This window comes from Cervus elaphus, chromosome 19, assembly GCF_910594005.1.
Source record: "Cervus elaphus chromosome 19, mCerEla1.1, whole genome shotgun sequence".
In the NCBI taxonomy this organism is placed as follows: Eukaryota; Metazoa; Chordata; class Mammalia; order Artiodactyla; family Cervidae; genus Cervus; species Cervus elaphus.
In genome coordinates this window covers 48,650,800-48,663,805 of record NC_057833.1, presented here as the reverse complement: position 1 = coordinate 48,663,805, position 13,006 = coordinate 48,650,800, and the positions used below count along the sequence as shown (strand labels likewise).

Genomic DNA, 13,006 nt, shown 5'->3' with positions numbered 1-13,006 from the left:
GGTTTTTCTGTAGTCATGTACGGACGTGAGAGTTGGACCATAAAGAAGACTAAGTACTGAAGAATTGATGCTTTCAAACTGTGAGGCTGGAGAAGACTCTTTAGAATCCCCTGGACAGCAAGGAGATCAAAGAAGTCAATCCTAACAGAAACCAACCCTGAGTATTCACTGGAAGGACTGATGCTGAAGCTGAAGTTCCAATACTTTGGCCACCTGATGTGAAAAGCCAACTTGTTGGAAAAGACCCTGGTGCTGGGAAAGACTGAGGGCAAGAGGAGAAGGGTACAGAGGATGAGATAGTTAGATGGCATCACCAACTCAATGGACAAGTTTGAGGAAACCCTGGGAGACAGAGAAGGACAGGAAAGCCTGGTGTGCTACAGTTCATGGGGCCACAAAGAGCCAGACACAACTTAGCAACTGAAAAACAAAAGCTTCTTGAAGGCAAGAGTTTTTTATCTTTTCTATATCTTCAGTGTGCCACTGAGCAGTTAGCTGACACAATCTTAATGACATTATACCACTACATATATTTAAAAATGGAAAATAGGATCAGGATATGGACAAGGGCATGAGGAACAGTTAACTAGGCCTGCTTGGCTTCATCAGAGATAGCTGTGGAAAATGAGGAAGTAAGGAAAGGCAAGTGGAAGACAATATATTTATACCAAATGCAGATAGCAGATAATGTGTCTGCTTGATTGCAGAGAGCAGTAAAAAACTAGGCTATGTCTGAGGAGGGAAGCATGGCTAATACAAAAGAGAGCCTAAGTTAAAATATTCTGTAAAATCAAAGAAGAAAAGATATCAAAATAGAGAAACCTGTTTTTAATATTAATCTTTTAAATGAGAAATTAAGTGAAATCATTGGTTTTAAGGGAAATCACAGTGGAAAAAAATGAGGAAACTCTAGAGTCAACCAAAAGTATACTTCTAGGTAACAAAAAGACCCAATGCTTATGGCCTTGTGGACCCATTAAAAGGTATGAAAGGAGAAGAGAAGCCAACTTAAGTAAAAAATTAAAAGAAATAAGATGGCAAATAAATGACTGATCATTAACAAACCAAGGATATTTACCTAAAATTATTAGAAATCTTTAAAAAGTCAAAGTATGAACACCAGGTATCAAAAGCCAGTAAGGCTTTTGAAATTCTTGGTTTTGGATACTCCGTCCCTCTTAGGAACCCAGATGTCAAGATAAGAGAAGCTCTAGTAATGTGGAAAGGCCACATGCAGTCCCCCTGAATTACAGCCCCAGCTGAGGCCCTGGTCAACAGCCAGCTCTCCTGCTTCCCATGTGACTGAGCTGCTTTCGATACTCAGCTGGTTCAAGCCTGTAGGTAACTGAAGCCACAATCAAGACCCAACTACAACCACATGAAAGATGCCATGTGAGAATCACCTAACTGAGCACAGCCAACCCGCAGAACTGTAAAGATAATAATAAATCGCTGTTTAAGCACTAAATTTTAGAGAGGTTTATTACAAGCGATAGATAACTAGGCCATCATCCAAAGTTATCTTAGATATACTGGCTTCCCCTGTACCAGTCAGTTACTCCTTGAAGTCTGTCCATTCTGAATGCCTAACTGGTCTCCCAACTTCTAATGTCCCCTCACACACCCCTAATCTAATCTTTATCTGCCACCAAATTGATCTTTATTGATGGGAAGCATATCACTTCCAGATACAACATTGCTCATATTGGATTCTTAACAAAAAATGTATAACCTGAACCTAAAATAAAAAACAAACCCAAATTAAAGAAAGGCATTTTATAAAACCGGCCTGTATTGTTCAAAAATGTCAATGTCATAAGTGACAAAGAAAGGCTGAAGAAATATTGCCAATTAAGTGAGACTAAAGGGATGTAACAAGAAAATGTAATGCATGATCCTGGGTCAGGAGAGAATACATCGCTAATTATCAGGCCAATTAAAAAAAATTTAATACAGATTATACATTAGATAATGGTATTGTATCAATTTACATTTCCTGAATTTGACAACATTCATAGTTATGTTGGTTTCCCTGGTGGTTAGACAGTAAAGAATCTGCCTGCGATGCAGGACACCCAGGTTCAATCCCTGGGTTTTGAAGATCCCCTGGAGAAGGGAATGGCTACCCAGTCCAGTATTCTTGCCTGGAGAATATCATGGCACAGTGATTATGTAAGAGCATTTTCCTGTTCTTGGGAAACTCTGGCTAAAATACATGGGGTAAAGTGTCATGATGTTTTTCACTCTCAAATGTTTCAGGAATAATAATAATAATAAAACAACAATGACAATAAAGTGTGTGTGTATAAATATAGAGAGATTTTGACAAGGCTGTTGTAACAAAATGTTACCAACTGGAAATGTAGGCAAAGGGGACATGAGAATTTTTATAAGTCTTTTGTGGGTTTGAAATGATTACAAAAGAAAAGATAAAAATAAGTAAAATAAACAAAATGTATCATTAAATGTTTGAAAGTTTCATTGGCTCCCACTGCCTTCAGAATAAATATTGAATTTGTCAACAAAAATATCACTAAAGATAATATGATAGGAATTTTAAATCATAAAAGGAAGCTTGAATGTGCCCTATCTTTTAAAGTCCCTCTAACTTTTAAAATAGATTTTGTATCAACAAAATTGTGGCTACAAAGTAGTTAAATAAATGAAACTATTTTTTGTGTAGAAGGTCTATGAAAACTACATATAGAGAAAAAAGGAACTATAAAATTGGCCACCTTTCCTCCCACTTGCCAACCTGAATCTCAATCCCGTAGATTTGCTCTCTGGAGCTGCCCTTGGAGATTCAGCCATTGGTGGGCGTCAGGTTTGTCAGCACATCTCTGCTTTGCGTGTTTACTGCCTGCTCCTAGCAGGGAATACTGAGTGAGACAGACAACAGCTGAGTTTTTAAAAATGCAGATACAGGAAGTCAAAGGACATGATTATGGGCTTCATCAGGAAGCGTGGGTATTGCTGAGTGTTAGAGTTCACAGAGCAGAGAAGCCTTATGATAAATAATTATTTCAAAAGAAGTCCACAGTCATTATCTACTCATTATAGACATGGGAGAACTCACCCTGGAGAAAAACCTTTATTAGTCATTCATATGTTAAATGGCACAAGAGAAAACGAAAAAGAGGAAAATTATATGAATACAAATGCTATGAAGCAACTCTCTATAATCATTCACTCCTTAAACCACACAAAAGAGTCCATACCAAAACCCTGTATGAATGCGATCTGTGTGGGAAAGTCTTTCATCACTACTTGACTCAGGTAATACAAGATAATTTACACTGGAGAAGGACCCTACAAATGTAGTAATTGTAGTAAATGGCCAGTAAATGTAGAGTTTAGCCAAAGCTCTACCTTAACTGACATCAAAGAACTCTTAGGAGGAAATGCTATTTTTGAAATCAGTGTAGGAGACCCTTTAGCTGGAGCTCTGGCCTCAATGTACAGAAGACAACCCATATTGGGGAGTAATCCTGCATACATAACGAATGGGAAGAAGTCTTTAACAGGAGACTCTTGAGTACCAGAGAATTCATAGAGCAGATACAAGTTCAATTAAATGAATGTGGGAAATTCTTTATTCATTGAGCAACACTTGTAAAACGTGAGAATTCACTGAAGAACAACAGTTCGAATAATATGAATAAAAGAAAGTTTTCAATAACTATCTATTAAAAACCTTATAATATTAAATATCTCTCCCTGGAGGAATTCTATGCATACAGTCAATGTGTAGGTGTAACTCTCAATTTATTAAACATGAAAAGAGTGCACAACAGCTGTTTTTAAACTTCTGAAAGGTTATCCTAGAGGAAAAAGGGAGTATCAATTGTATAAAGCTCCAAAAATATCAAGTCCGAGGACTCATATAGAAGTTAACCAGTAGCAGATCAAAACATCATTGGGAAAAGCTATATAATCTGACAGGGTGGACAAAACTGTATCTTTAAGAAGAAAGAAACTCACACTTACTATATTTCTCTCACATTATATACAAAAATAAACTCAAAATGACTTAAAGACCTAAAGCCATAAAACTTCTAGAGAAGAACATAGGAGAAACACTTTTTAACATAACTTGTAGCAATATTTTCTTGGATTAGTACAAGAAACAGAAGCAAAAATAAATGAATGGGAACTAATTAAATTTAAAAGCTTTTGCACAACAAATGAAACCATCAACAAAATGAAAAGAAAAACTATGGAATGTGAGAAAATATCTGAAAGTGATTTGATCAATAAGGGGTTGACACCACAACACTGTATAGCAATTAGCCTCCAATAAAAAAGGAGGGGGGGTTAACATCCAAAATACACAAACACCTCATACAACTCAGTATCAAAAAAAGCCAAACAACCCAACCAAAAAATGGGCAAAACACCTAAATAGACAGTTTTCCAAAGATGGCATATAGATGGCTAATATGAACATGAAAAGATGCTCAATACTGCTAACCATTAGAGAAATGCAAATCAAAAAACAGTAAGATATTACCTCACCCTTGTCAGAATCACTATCATATCAGAAAGTCTCCAAGTATCCAAAGAAACACAAACAAAAAAACCCCAGAAGAATACCTAAGTGAAGTGGAGACAGGCAATCTACTGAAAAAAGAATTCAAAGTAAGGACAGTAAAGATGACCCAAGACCTCAGAAAAAGAAGAGAGGCACAGACTAAGAAGACAGAAGAAATGTTTAACAAAGAACTGGAAGATATAAAGGACTAACAGAGTTGAACACCACAGTAACTGAAATGAAAAATACACTAGAAGGACTCAATAGCAGAACAAATGAGGCAGAAGCACAGATAAGTGAGCTGGAAGACAGAGTAGTGGAAATCACTGCTGCAGAACAGAATAAAGATAAAATAATGAAAAGAAATGAAGGCAGTTTAAGAGACCTCTGGACAACATTACATGCACCAACATTCACATAATAGAGGTCCCAGAAGGAGAAGGGTCCCAGAAGAGAACAGGGCTTCCCTGGTGGTTCAGACAGTAAAGAATCTGCCTGCAATACAGGAGACCTGGGTTCGATCCCTGGGTTGGGAAGATTCCCTGGAGGAGGGCATGGCAATCCACTCCAGTATTCTTGCCTGGAGAATCCCTGGGGACAGAGGAGCCTGGTGGGGTCACAAAGAGTCGGACACAACAGGGACTAAACACAGCACAACACAGAAGGAGAAGAGAGAGAAAAGGCCTGAGAAAATACTTGAAGAGATTACAGTTGAATACTTCCCTAATATGGGAAAGGAAATAGCCACCCAAGTCCAGGAAGCAGAGAGAGTCCCATACAGGATAAACCCAAGGAGGAACACACTGAGATACATGTTAATCAAACTGACAAAAATTAAAGACAAAGAGAAAATATGAAAAGCAACAAGAGAAAAGCAACAAATAACATTCAAGGGAATCTCAATATGTTTATCAGCAAATTTTTTCCAGTAGAAGCTCTGCAAGCCAGGATATATTGTACCTCTGCAGGCACAATACATTAAAGTGATGAGAAGGAAAAACCTACAGCCAAGAAAACTCTACCTAGCAAGGCTCTTGTTCAGAGCTTTACAGAAAAGCAAAGGCTAAGAGTATTCAGCACCACCAAATCAGCTTTACAATAATTGCTGAAGGAACTTCTCTAGGCAGAAAAGAAAAGGCTACAACTAGAAACAAACAAAAAAAATTATGAATGGGAAAGTGAAAGTGAAAGTCACTCAGTCGTGTCCAACTCTTTGCGACCCCATGGACTATACAGACCACGGGCTTCTCCAGGCCAGAATACTGGAGTGGGTAGCCGTCCCCTTCTCCAGGGGATCTTCCCAACCCAGGGATCGAACCCAGGTCTCCCACATTGCAGGTGGATTCTTTACTAGCTGAGCCACCAGGGAAGTTATGAAGGGGAAAGCTCACCAGTAAACATACAGGAAAGGCAGGAAATCATCCACAAAATGTGAACCACAATAATACCTTCTCTGAGGATAAAGGACAACTATTCTGATAATCTCCAGTGGTTCTGTTTGAGTGATTTTTTTTTTTTTCTTTTTAATTCTGTGCTTCAGTATTTTGAAATTTGTATTTTTTAAGGCCCATTCAATGCCTGGGAATCAATAAATCTTTCCACTTCTAAGACTGTTCAGTCCCAGCTGTCTGGTGAAGAAGTAAAACAGCTAATACACACTGAAAATTTACACATGACCGAAGCTAGTGCATTCTGGTATATCCATGTAAGAAAATTTTTTGCAATAATAAAGTCAAATTTTCATTCCTTACAATCCAACAATTCCACTCCTAGATATCTATCAAACATAAATTCATGCATTCACTAATGTTCTATTTGAAATGGCCCAAAATCATCTTACATACTTTTATATATTATTGTTCAATACAAACTGTAGAAAAAGAAAACTATCTGTACTTCAGAATAATCAGAATAGACATCAAAAGCTAAAACAAAGAGTATTCTTTTGAGGATCCTGTTAGAAAACTTGTCTTCATGAAGTTGGATGATCTGGACGAGTGCTAAAGAGACCAACAAGCCATTAAAGGAGTATAATAACTGGCCCATTCCTAAATGGAATCAGAACAAAGCCATTATTCAGTATTGGTGCTTGAAGATATTGACTTCCATCATTGTGCTTCTTGAATTATTCTTTATAGATTAGTAGATATATTTTCTTCCTAATTTGTAGCAATATTACCTCTACTGAAGTCTCGGTCCAAGTCTGAATCCCTTTAAAAGCAGAAATTGGACCAGAAGCAACATACCATTTGTTAGGAGTTCTAGTTTATTAGAGTAGATAGATCTGTTACTATTTTTAAAATCAGATCATAATTTTCAGAATTCCTTCAAAGATGAAATATATTAAAAAAAAAAAAAACATGAATAGAAATCCAACCCCATTTCACAAAAAACAAAGAAGAAAATGAATGAGTTATAATACAAGATTAAACTGACAGCCTAAGAGCCAGATATCACTAAAATATTCTTACCGGTGCAGTTTGCCACCATAAAATGGCTTAGTATGAAAAGTGATGCTGGCAGAGTACCCAGTTTTTGCACAGTTGACATTGACTTTGCCACCCAGTTCTACCCAAGGAACAGTTAAAATTGACCGGGCATATGCACAAGGCAGAGAAAACGTATACTCTTCTCCGTGCTCCAGCAGACTGAGGATACCTGAATGTGAAAACATGAAGGTGGATAATACGTTTAAAAAGCAACAAAAAAAGATAGCTATGTAAAATCCGTATTAGGATTTTTTTCTGCCTGGTAAAAGAACATCATAATTTTGCTTAATTTTCTTTTCACTTTGCATGAAATTGGCTTCATTTACAATTACATTTGACAACAATTCATGGTAACAGTTAATCAAGGTTACTTTCACTATGACTTTAGTATCCCTTTGGGGTTCAAGGAACAAAATTCCCTCTAATGCTCCTAAAAATAAAATAAAACTTCAAGTCAGAATTTAAGTCCATGCTAGACTGTATCATCATAAGACCTGATCTTTAGCTAGTATTAATAACTTTCAAAGTAGCTTTTAGAATAACTAAATATCTAACATAACACAGACCTTAATCTCAAACGACATGGGGGGAGTTCTTCATTCTATTCTATGCATATTAAGATAGAAAAAAGTTATTTTATGATATAAACTAATGTCATCATAATAATTTTGCTTGCCAAATTCTGAAATATTTAAGGCAAAGCTACAAGAGTTAGAAATGGCAGTTTTCAAACAATATTCTAATGGGGCTTGTTCTATATTAAATGATAGTATATTAAAAGATGACTTTAAAAAACATATAAAGAGAGCTACAGGCAAAAAAAGGGAATTACATTAATGAATAATCAATCTATCACAGATGATTAAGAGACACTGAGGAGACTTGAGCTAATTACATTACTAACCTAAGCTCATTACCTAGTTCACCATCAAAATAAACACCAAACTGGATATGTACTGCTAGTTTGAACTCTGAGGGTATCTCTCTCTTAATAAATGCTCATGAAGTACTGTGTTCTTAATGTTCACAAAAAAGGGCAAAAATTATATTTTCATACAGTCAAAATTTTAGGACACACAAATAGACTGAGTTCTAAAGCAGTCTACATAAAGCAACAGCAACTACTTTTTGTATTGTTCTTAGTAGTTTTTGCACAGGGCAATAATAAATTGAGCCATAGGAAAAGAAACATGGTTTTGTATATATTTATATATAATGGGAGCTATCAGAGACATACTATAACATACTTGGTTATTCAAGTATTTGACAATAACTGGATTAATTCTAAGTTGGAAAGGATATCATGTTCTTTTCTAAAAACATTTGGCCTTACAAACTGGATTCAGGATCTTTTATTTCTAGGAATATAGTTAGCAAGAGTTAACATTCATTATGGAATTTAAGCTCCAAGAAATATGTAATTAGTGAATAGGAAAATAAGACTAGCTAGGATAACTGAAATTCAAAGAATTCTAAAATCTCATTTATCTAATAATTAAACACATTTTCCTCCTACTTTAAAGAAAATCAGAGCTACTAACAGGAGCAAAATAAACTGTCAGAAGTTCCATTCTCTGATTTAATTTACCTTCTGTTGAGGGTGCCAAAGGTAATTTAATTTTAAAAAGGCAAATCTATGAATATATAACCAGCACTTAAATAATAATAAAAAAAATATCATACCACCTTCTCATTTAACATGTGGTTAAGATATTAATGCTTTTCCTCATTTCTTGAGGTATTTCCTTTCTTAGAGTGGGAGAAGCTACGAGATACTTTCTGTCTCATGAACTGGTAAGAGTAACTGCCCTTGGGGAGAGTGTGTCAAAGAATGAGGGTCTAAATCTGACTATGCCTTAATTTCTATGATTCTGGACACATTCCATCACTACCAGACTTCAGGTTTTTCATCTCTAAAACAAGTAAACTGCTTTGTGAAGAGCCTAAGGTTAATGTGATATACCTTATAACTGGAGTGAGCCAACTCTTTTTTTTTTTAAACTAATACAATATCTTACTATGTTATAAAAAATTTAATTAGTTTGAAATATTACTTGGAAACTGACTCATAGCACAATAGGTGTTAAAGATGAGGAATGCCTGTAAAGGGAATAAAATATTTTCTTCAGGGCTAAAACACCACAGTCTCAAAATATTAGGGTCCCAGGCTTAACTACACCATGCTTACAGTGTCAGCTTATATTTACAACAAATTTTCTTATGCACACAAGTGTTCCTCTGACATTAAAATGGCAGAGTTTTTTCCTGCCATTATATTTTCATTAACTCTGAAAAGATTTCTGTGGAGAGTTGTCTGTTGTTGTTAATCTGTTTTTTGTATTCTTAGCCAAAAAACACTGTATTTAATTGTTATAATAATTTGTGCTGGAGTAGATTTAAAGGTTGGCAGTATATTTTAAAATATTTTATGAATATTTCCTATGATATATAAAAGACACAGACACACATTTGCCTAGAAAATATTTCTTGAGTGCTATTTATAAGAAAAACATGTTTTATGTTTTAAAGCATTATCAAAAACTTGAGAAAATATTCACTGCAAAAAAGGAGGACACAACTACATAGAGAGAATCCTAATTTTATAAAACTGAAAGTATGAACATACACACACAGAAAAAATACAAAATACTAGCTAAATTTATCTATCTCTGAATGGAGGGATTAGACATACATTTTCTCCTTGACACTTTTCTAAGTTTACTAAATTTTCTATAATAAAAATAATTTACATTTAAAATCAGGAAAAAAATTGCCAAAAAATTTTTATTTGATAGATTCACCCTCTCCCCTCTACCAACATTCTGAAACATACTAGGAATTAGGGGGAAAAGTAGTACACATACAGTTCAAATTTACAGTTGATATTTATCTAGCTTCCCCCAATTTAAGGTTATGGTTTGATATGAAAAATTGGATAATAATTTTTTCTACTTACCTTCCCCGACCATTGTCACGCCTATTGACATGCCTAAGAATTTGCTCTTAGTCCAGACGTGTGCATTTACACACATCTTCCTCTCTGCACATTCTGCATAAAATCCTGAGACTGGAGGATGATGGGAAACCTGCTCGGCAACAAATCTGACCATGTAACAGTCTGAACCCATCTGGTTCAAAGCCTCCTCTGATGGAGGTGCATGATTTGTGATGGCCTGGGTAGAAGAGCTGTTAATGACACTGGATGCTACCTCGCTTTTGGGCATCCTCCAGGAACAGTGAAACGTTTCTCCAATGATAGGATTGTATGGTTTCTTAGCAATGGCTCCCTTACGGCCTTCGTGAAATGAGGTAAGGTAGTACTCAACAAAACGAATCATCCTGTCCTCAGCTGTAGTTCCATTAGTGATGGCTATAAATAGGTCTGGATGAGACATAAAGTCTGCATACATTTCCAACAAGGAACGCTTCTCTAGGATAAATGTAGGAAGCACCACCTAAAACAACAACAATAACAACAACAAATCAACCAAAGAGGGCAGTACAAAAAAACAGTAATAAATACTTTCAGAGAATTGAGATGATATTATACACATGAAACAAGAATGCTTTTTGAAAAAGAAAATTCAGAAAAAATTAGAACATGATAGGAAAAATTAAAATTTAAGAGAAGGGTTAGAAGATAAAGGTGAGGACCTTCCTGGTCTGGTCCTCTATTCTAAGAGATTTCTGCTTCTTTCAAGTCTGTTTCTTTATTTTGTTCTTTATATTCCTAATTAGAGGTCTTCTCAAAGACCTGATACATCTGTAGAGAATGATTCTTATTTCCCCGAAAATATTTCATTCTAGATGGGTATTAAAAGCAGAGTCACAAAAGAAAAGTAATTTGTCTCAGTAAAAAATAAGCCTGCTATACTTTGAGGAAACCAAAATTGAAAAAGACACATGTACCCCAATGTGCATTGCAACACCATTTACAAGAGCTAGGACATGGATGCAACCTAGATGTCTATCAACAGATGAATGGATAAAGAAGTTGTGGTACATATATACAATGGAATATTACTCAGCCATAAAAAGGGGTGCATCTGAGTCAGTTCTAATGAGGCAGACGAACCCGGAGCTTATTATACAGAGTGAAGTAAGTCAGAAAGAGAAAAACACGGTATATTAATGCATATACATGGAATCTAGAAAGATGGTACTGGTGAACCTAGTCACGGGGCAGCAGTGGGCATGCAGACATAAAGAAGAGACTCATGGACACAGAATGGAAGAAGAGGGTGGGACTAATGGAGAGAATAGCATGGAAACATATACACTACCAGTCAGTCAAGGGGAATCTGCTGTGTGACCCAGGGAGCTCAAACCAGGGCTCTGTAACGACCTAGAGGGGTGGGGTGGGGAGGGAGGTGGGAGGGAGGTTCAAGAGGGAGGGAACATTATGTGTACCTACGACTGACTCATGTTAAAGTATGGCAGGAACAAGGGCAATGTTATGAATCAATTATCCTTCAATTAAAAATAAGTTAATTAAAAAATATAAGCATGCTTAAAAGGAAATAGCCTTTCCAAACTGTTAAGGTCAAACAATCAATTCAGGACTTCAAAAGGGTCAACTAAAAAAAACCAACCACTTCAAATTCCTAGATTGGATAAAAGTATCATAAGGGGAAAGACATAAGGGAAGAGAATGGTAATTTACATTTAATTTTAAGCACAAGAAGACTAATTCTAAGAAAAGAGCTTTTGATCCTTAAAACCATTAAATAGAAGGAAGATTAAACATTTTATTTAAAGCAGAATTGGAGAAGCACTGAAACTGGCTCAACTCTGTGACAAAACAATCTGGCAACATTTTTTCAAGAGCCTGAAGATTTCATATCCATTTAGCTTAGTAATGATTCTTCCAAGAATCTTGTCTTAGGAAGTAATACAAATGAAAGAGGGAAATGTGAAAATAAAATTAAAACAGTCTACGTTTTTAACTCTGTACTGTGTTCAATTGTGTCCAACTCTTTGCAACCCTGTGGAATGTAGCCCACCAGACTCTTCTATCTATAGGGATTTCTCCAGGCAAGAATAATGGAATGGGTTTGGAGAAGAAGCTATGCCCTTCTCCAGGAGATCTTCCCAGCCCAGGGATCGAACCCAGGTCTCCCACATTGCAAGCAGATTCTTGACTAGCTGAGCTACAGGGAGGCCCAAGAATACTCTGGGTCTAGTTAAATGACATGATAAAGGGGTACGAAGTAACCCTCTATAAATTAAATGATTGATACTAAGACACTTTCCAATCTAGCCCTCTTTTCCTCCCTAACTCCTACTTGCTTTACCTATCAAGCAAGAGTTAGAAGAATTTTCTTCTGGGGGAATTCGATTAACCCTAGAGGAAAAATCTAAATGATACTAACATCAGGTTCCCCAACAATTCAGATTACTGTGTTGAAAAGCACAGGCTCCACTCACATGTTCAAAACTTAAAATTAGGTTTTTAGTTCCCCTGGTCCCATCACTTCATGGCAAATAGATGGGGAAACAGTGGAAACAATGGCTGATTTTATTTTTCTGGGCTCCAAAATCACTGCAGATGGGGACTGCAGCCATGAAATTAAAAGATGCTTACTCCTTGGAAGGAAAGTTATGACCAACCTAGACAGCATATTAAAAAGCAGAGACATTACTTTGCCAACAAAGGTCCATCTAGTCAAGGCTATGGTTTTTCCGGTGGTCATGTATGGATGTGAGAGTTGGACTATAAAGAAAGCTGAATGTAGAAGAATTGATGCTTTTGAACTGTGGTGTTGGAGAAGACTCTTGAGAGTCCCTTGGACTGCAAGGAGATCCAACCAGCCCATCCTAAAGGAGATCAGTCCTGGGTGTTCATTGGAGGGACTGATGTTGAAGCTGAAACTCCAATACTTTGGCCACCTGATGTGAAGAGCTAACTCACTTGAAAAGACCCTGATGCTGGGAAAAATTGAGGGCGGGAGGAGAAGGGCACAACAGAGGTTGAGATGGTTGGATG

At 36.4% G+C, this 13,006-nt stretch overlaps 1 protein-coding gene across 1 annotated transcript in view; it reads right to left on the bottom strand.

The window, feature by feature from the left end:
* OSBPL11 (oxysterol binding protein like 11) overlaps positions 1-13,006 on the bottom strand; it is a 91,253-nt gene that overhangs the window by 20,699 nt on the left and 57,548 nt on the right. The window contains exons 9-10 of the mRNA XM_043874471.1: positions 9,977-10,475; positions 7,003-7,189 (exon numbers count right to left, since the gene is read on the bottom strand). Of these exons, the coding sequence (XP_043730406.1) occupies positions 7,003-7,189; positions 9,977-10,475 (686 nt within the window). The remainder of the gene's footprint in view (positions 1-7,002; positions 7,190-9,976; positions 10,476-13,006) is intronic.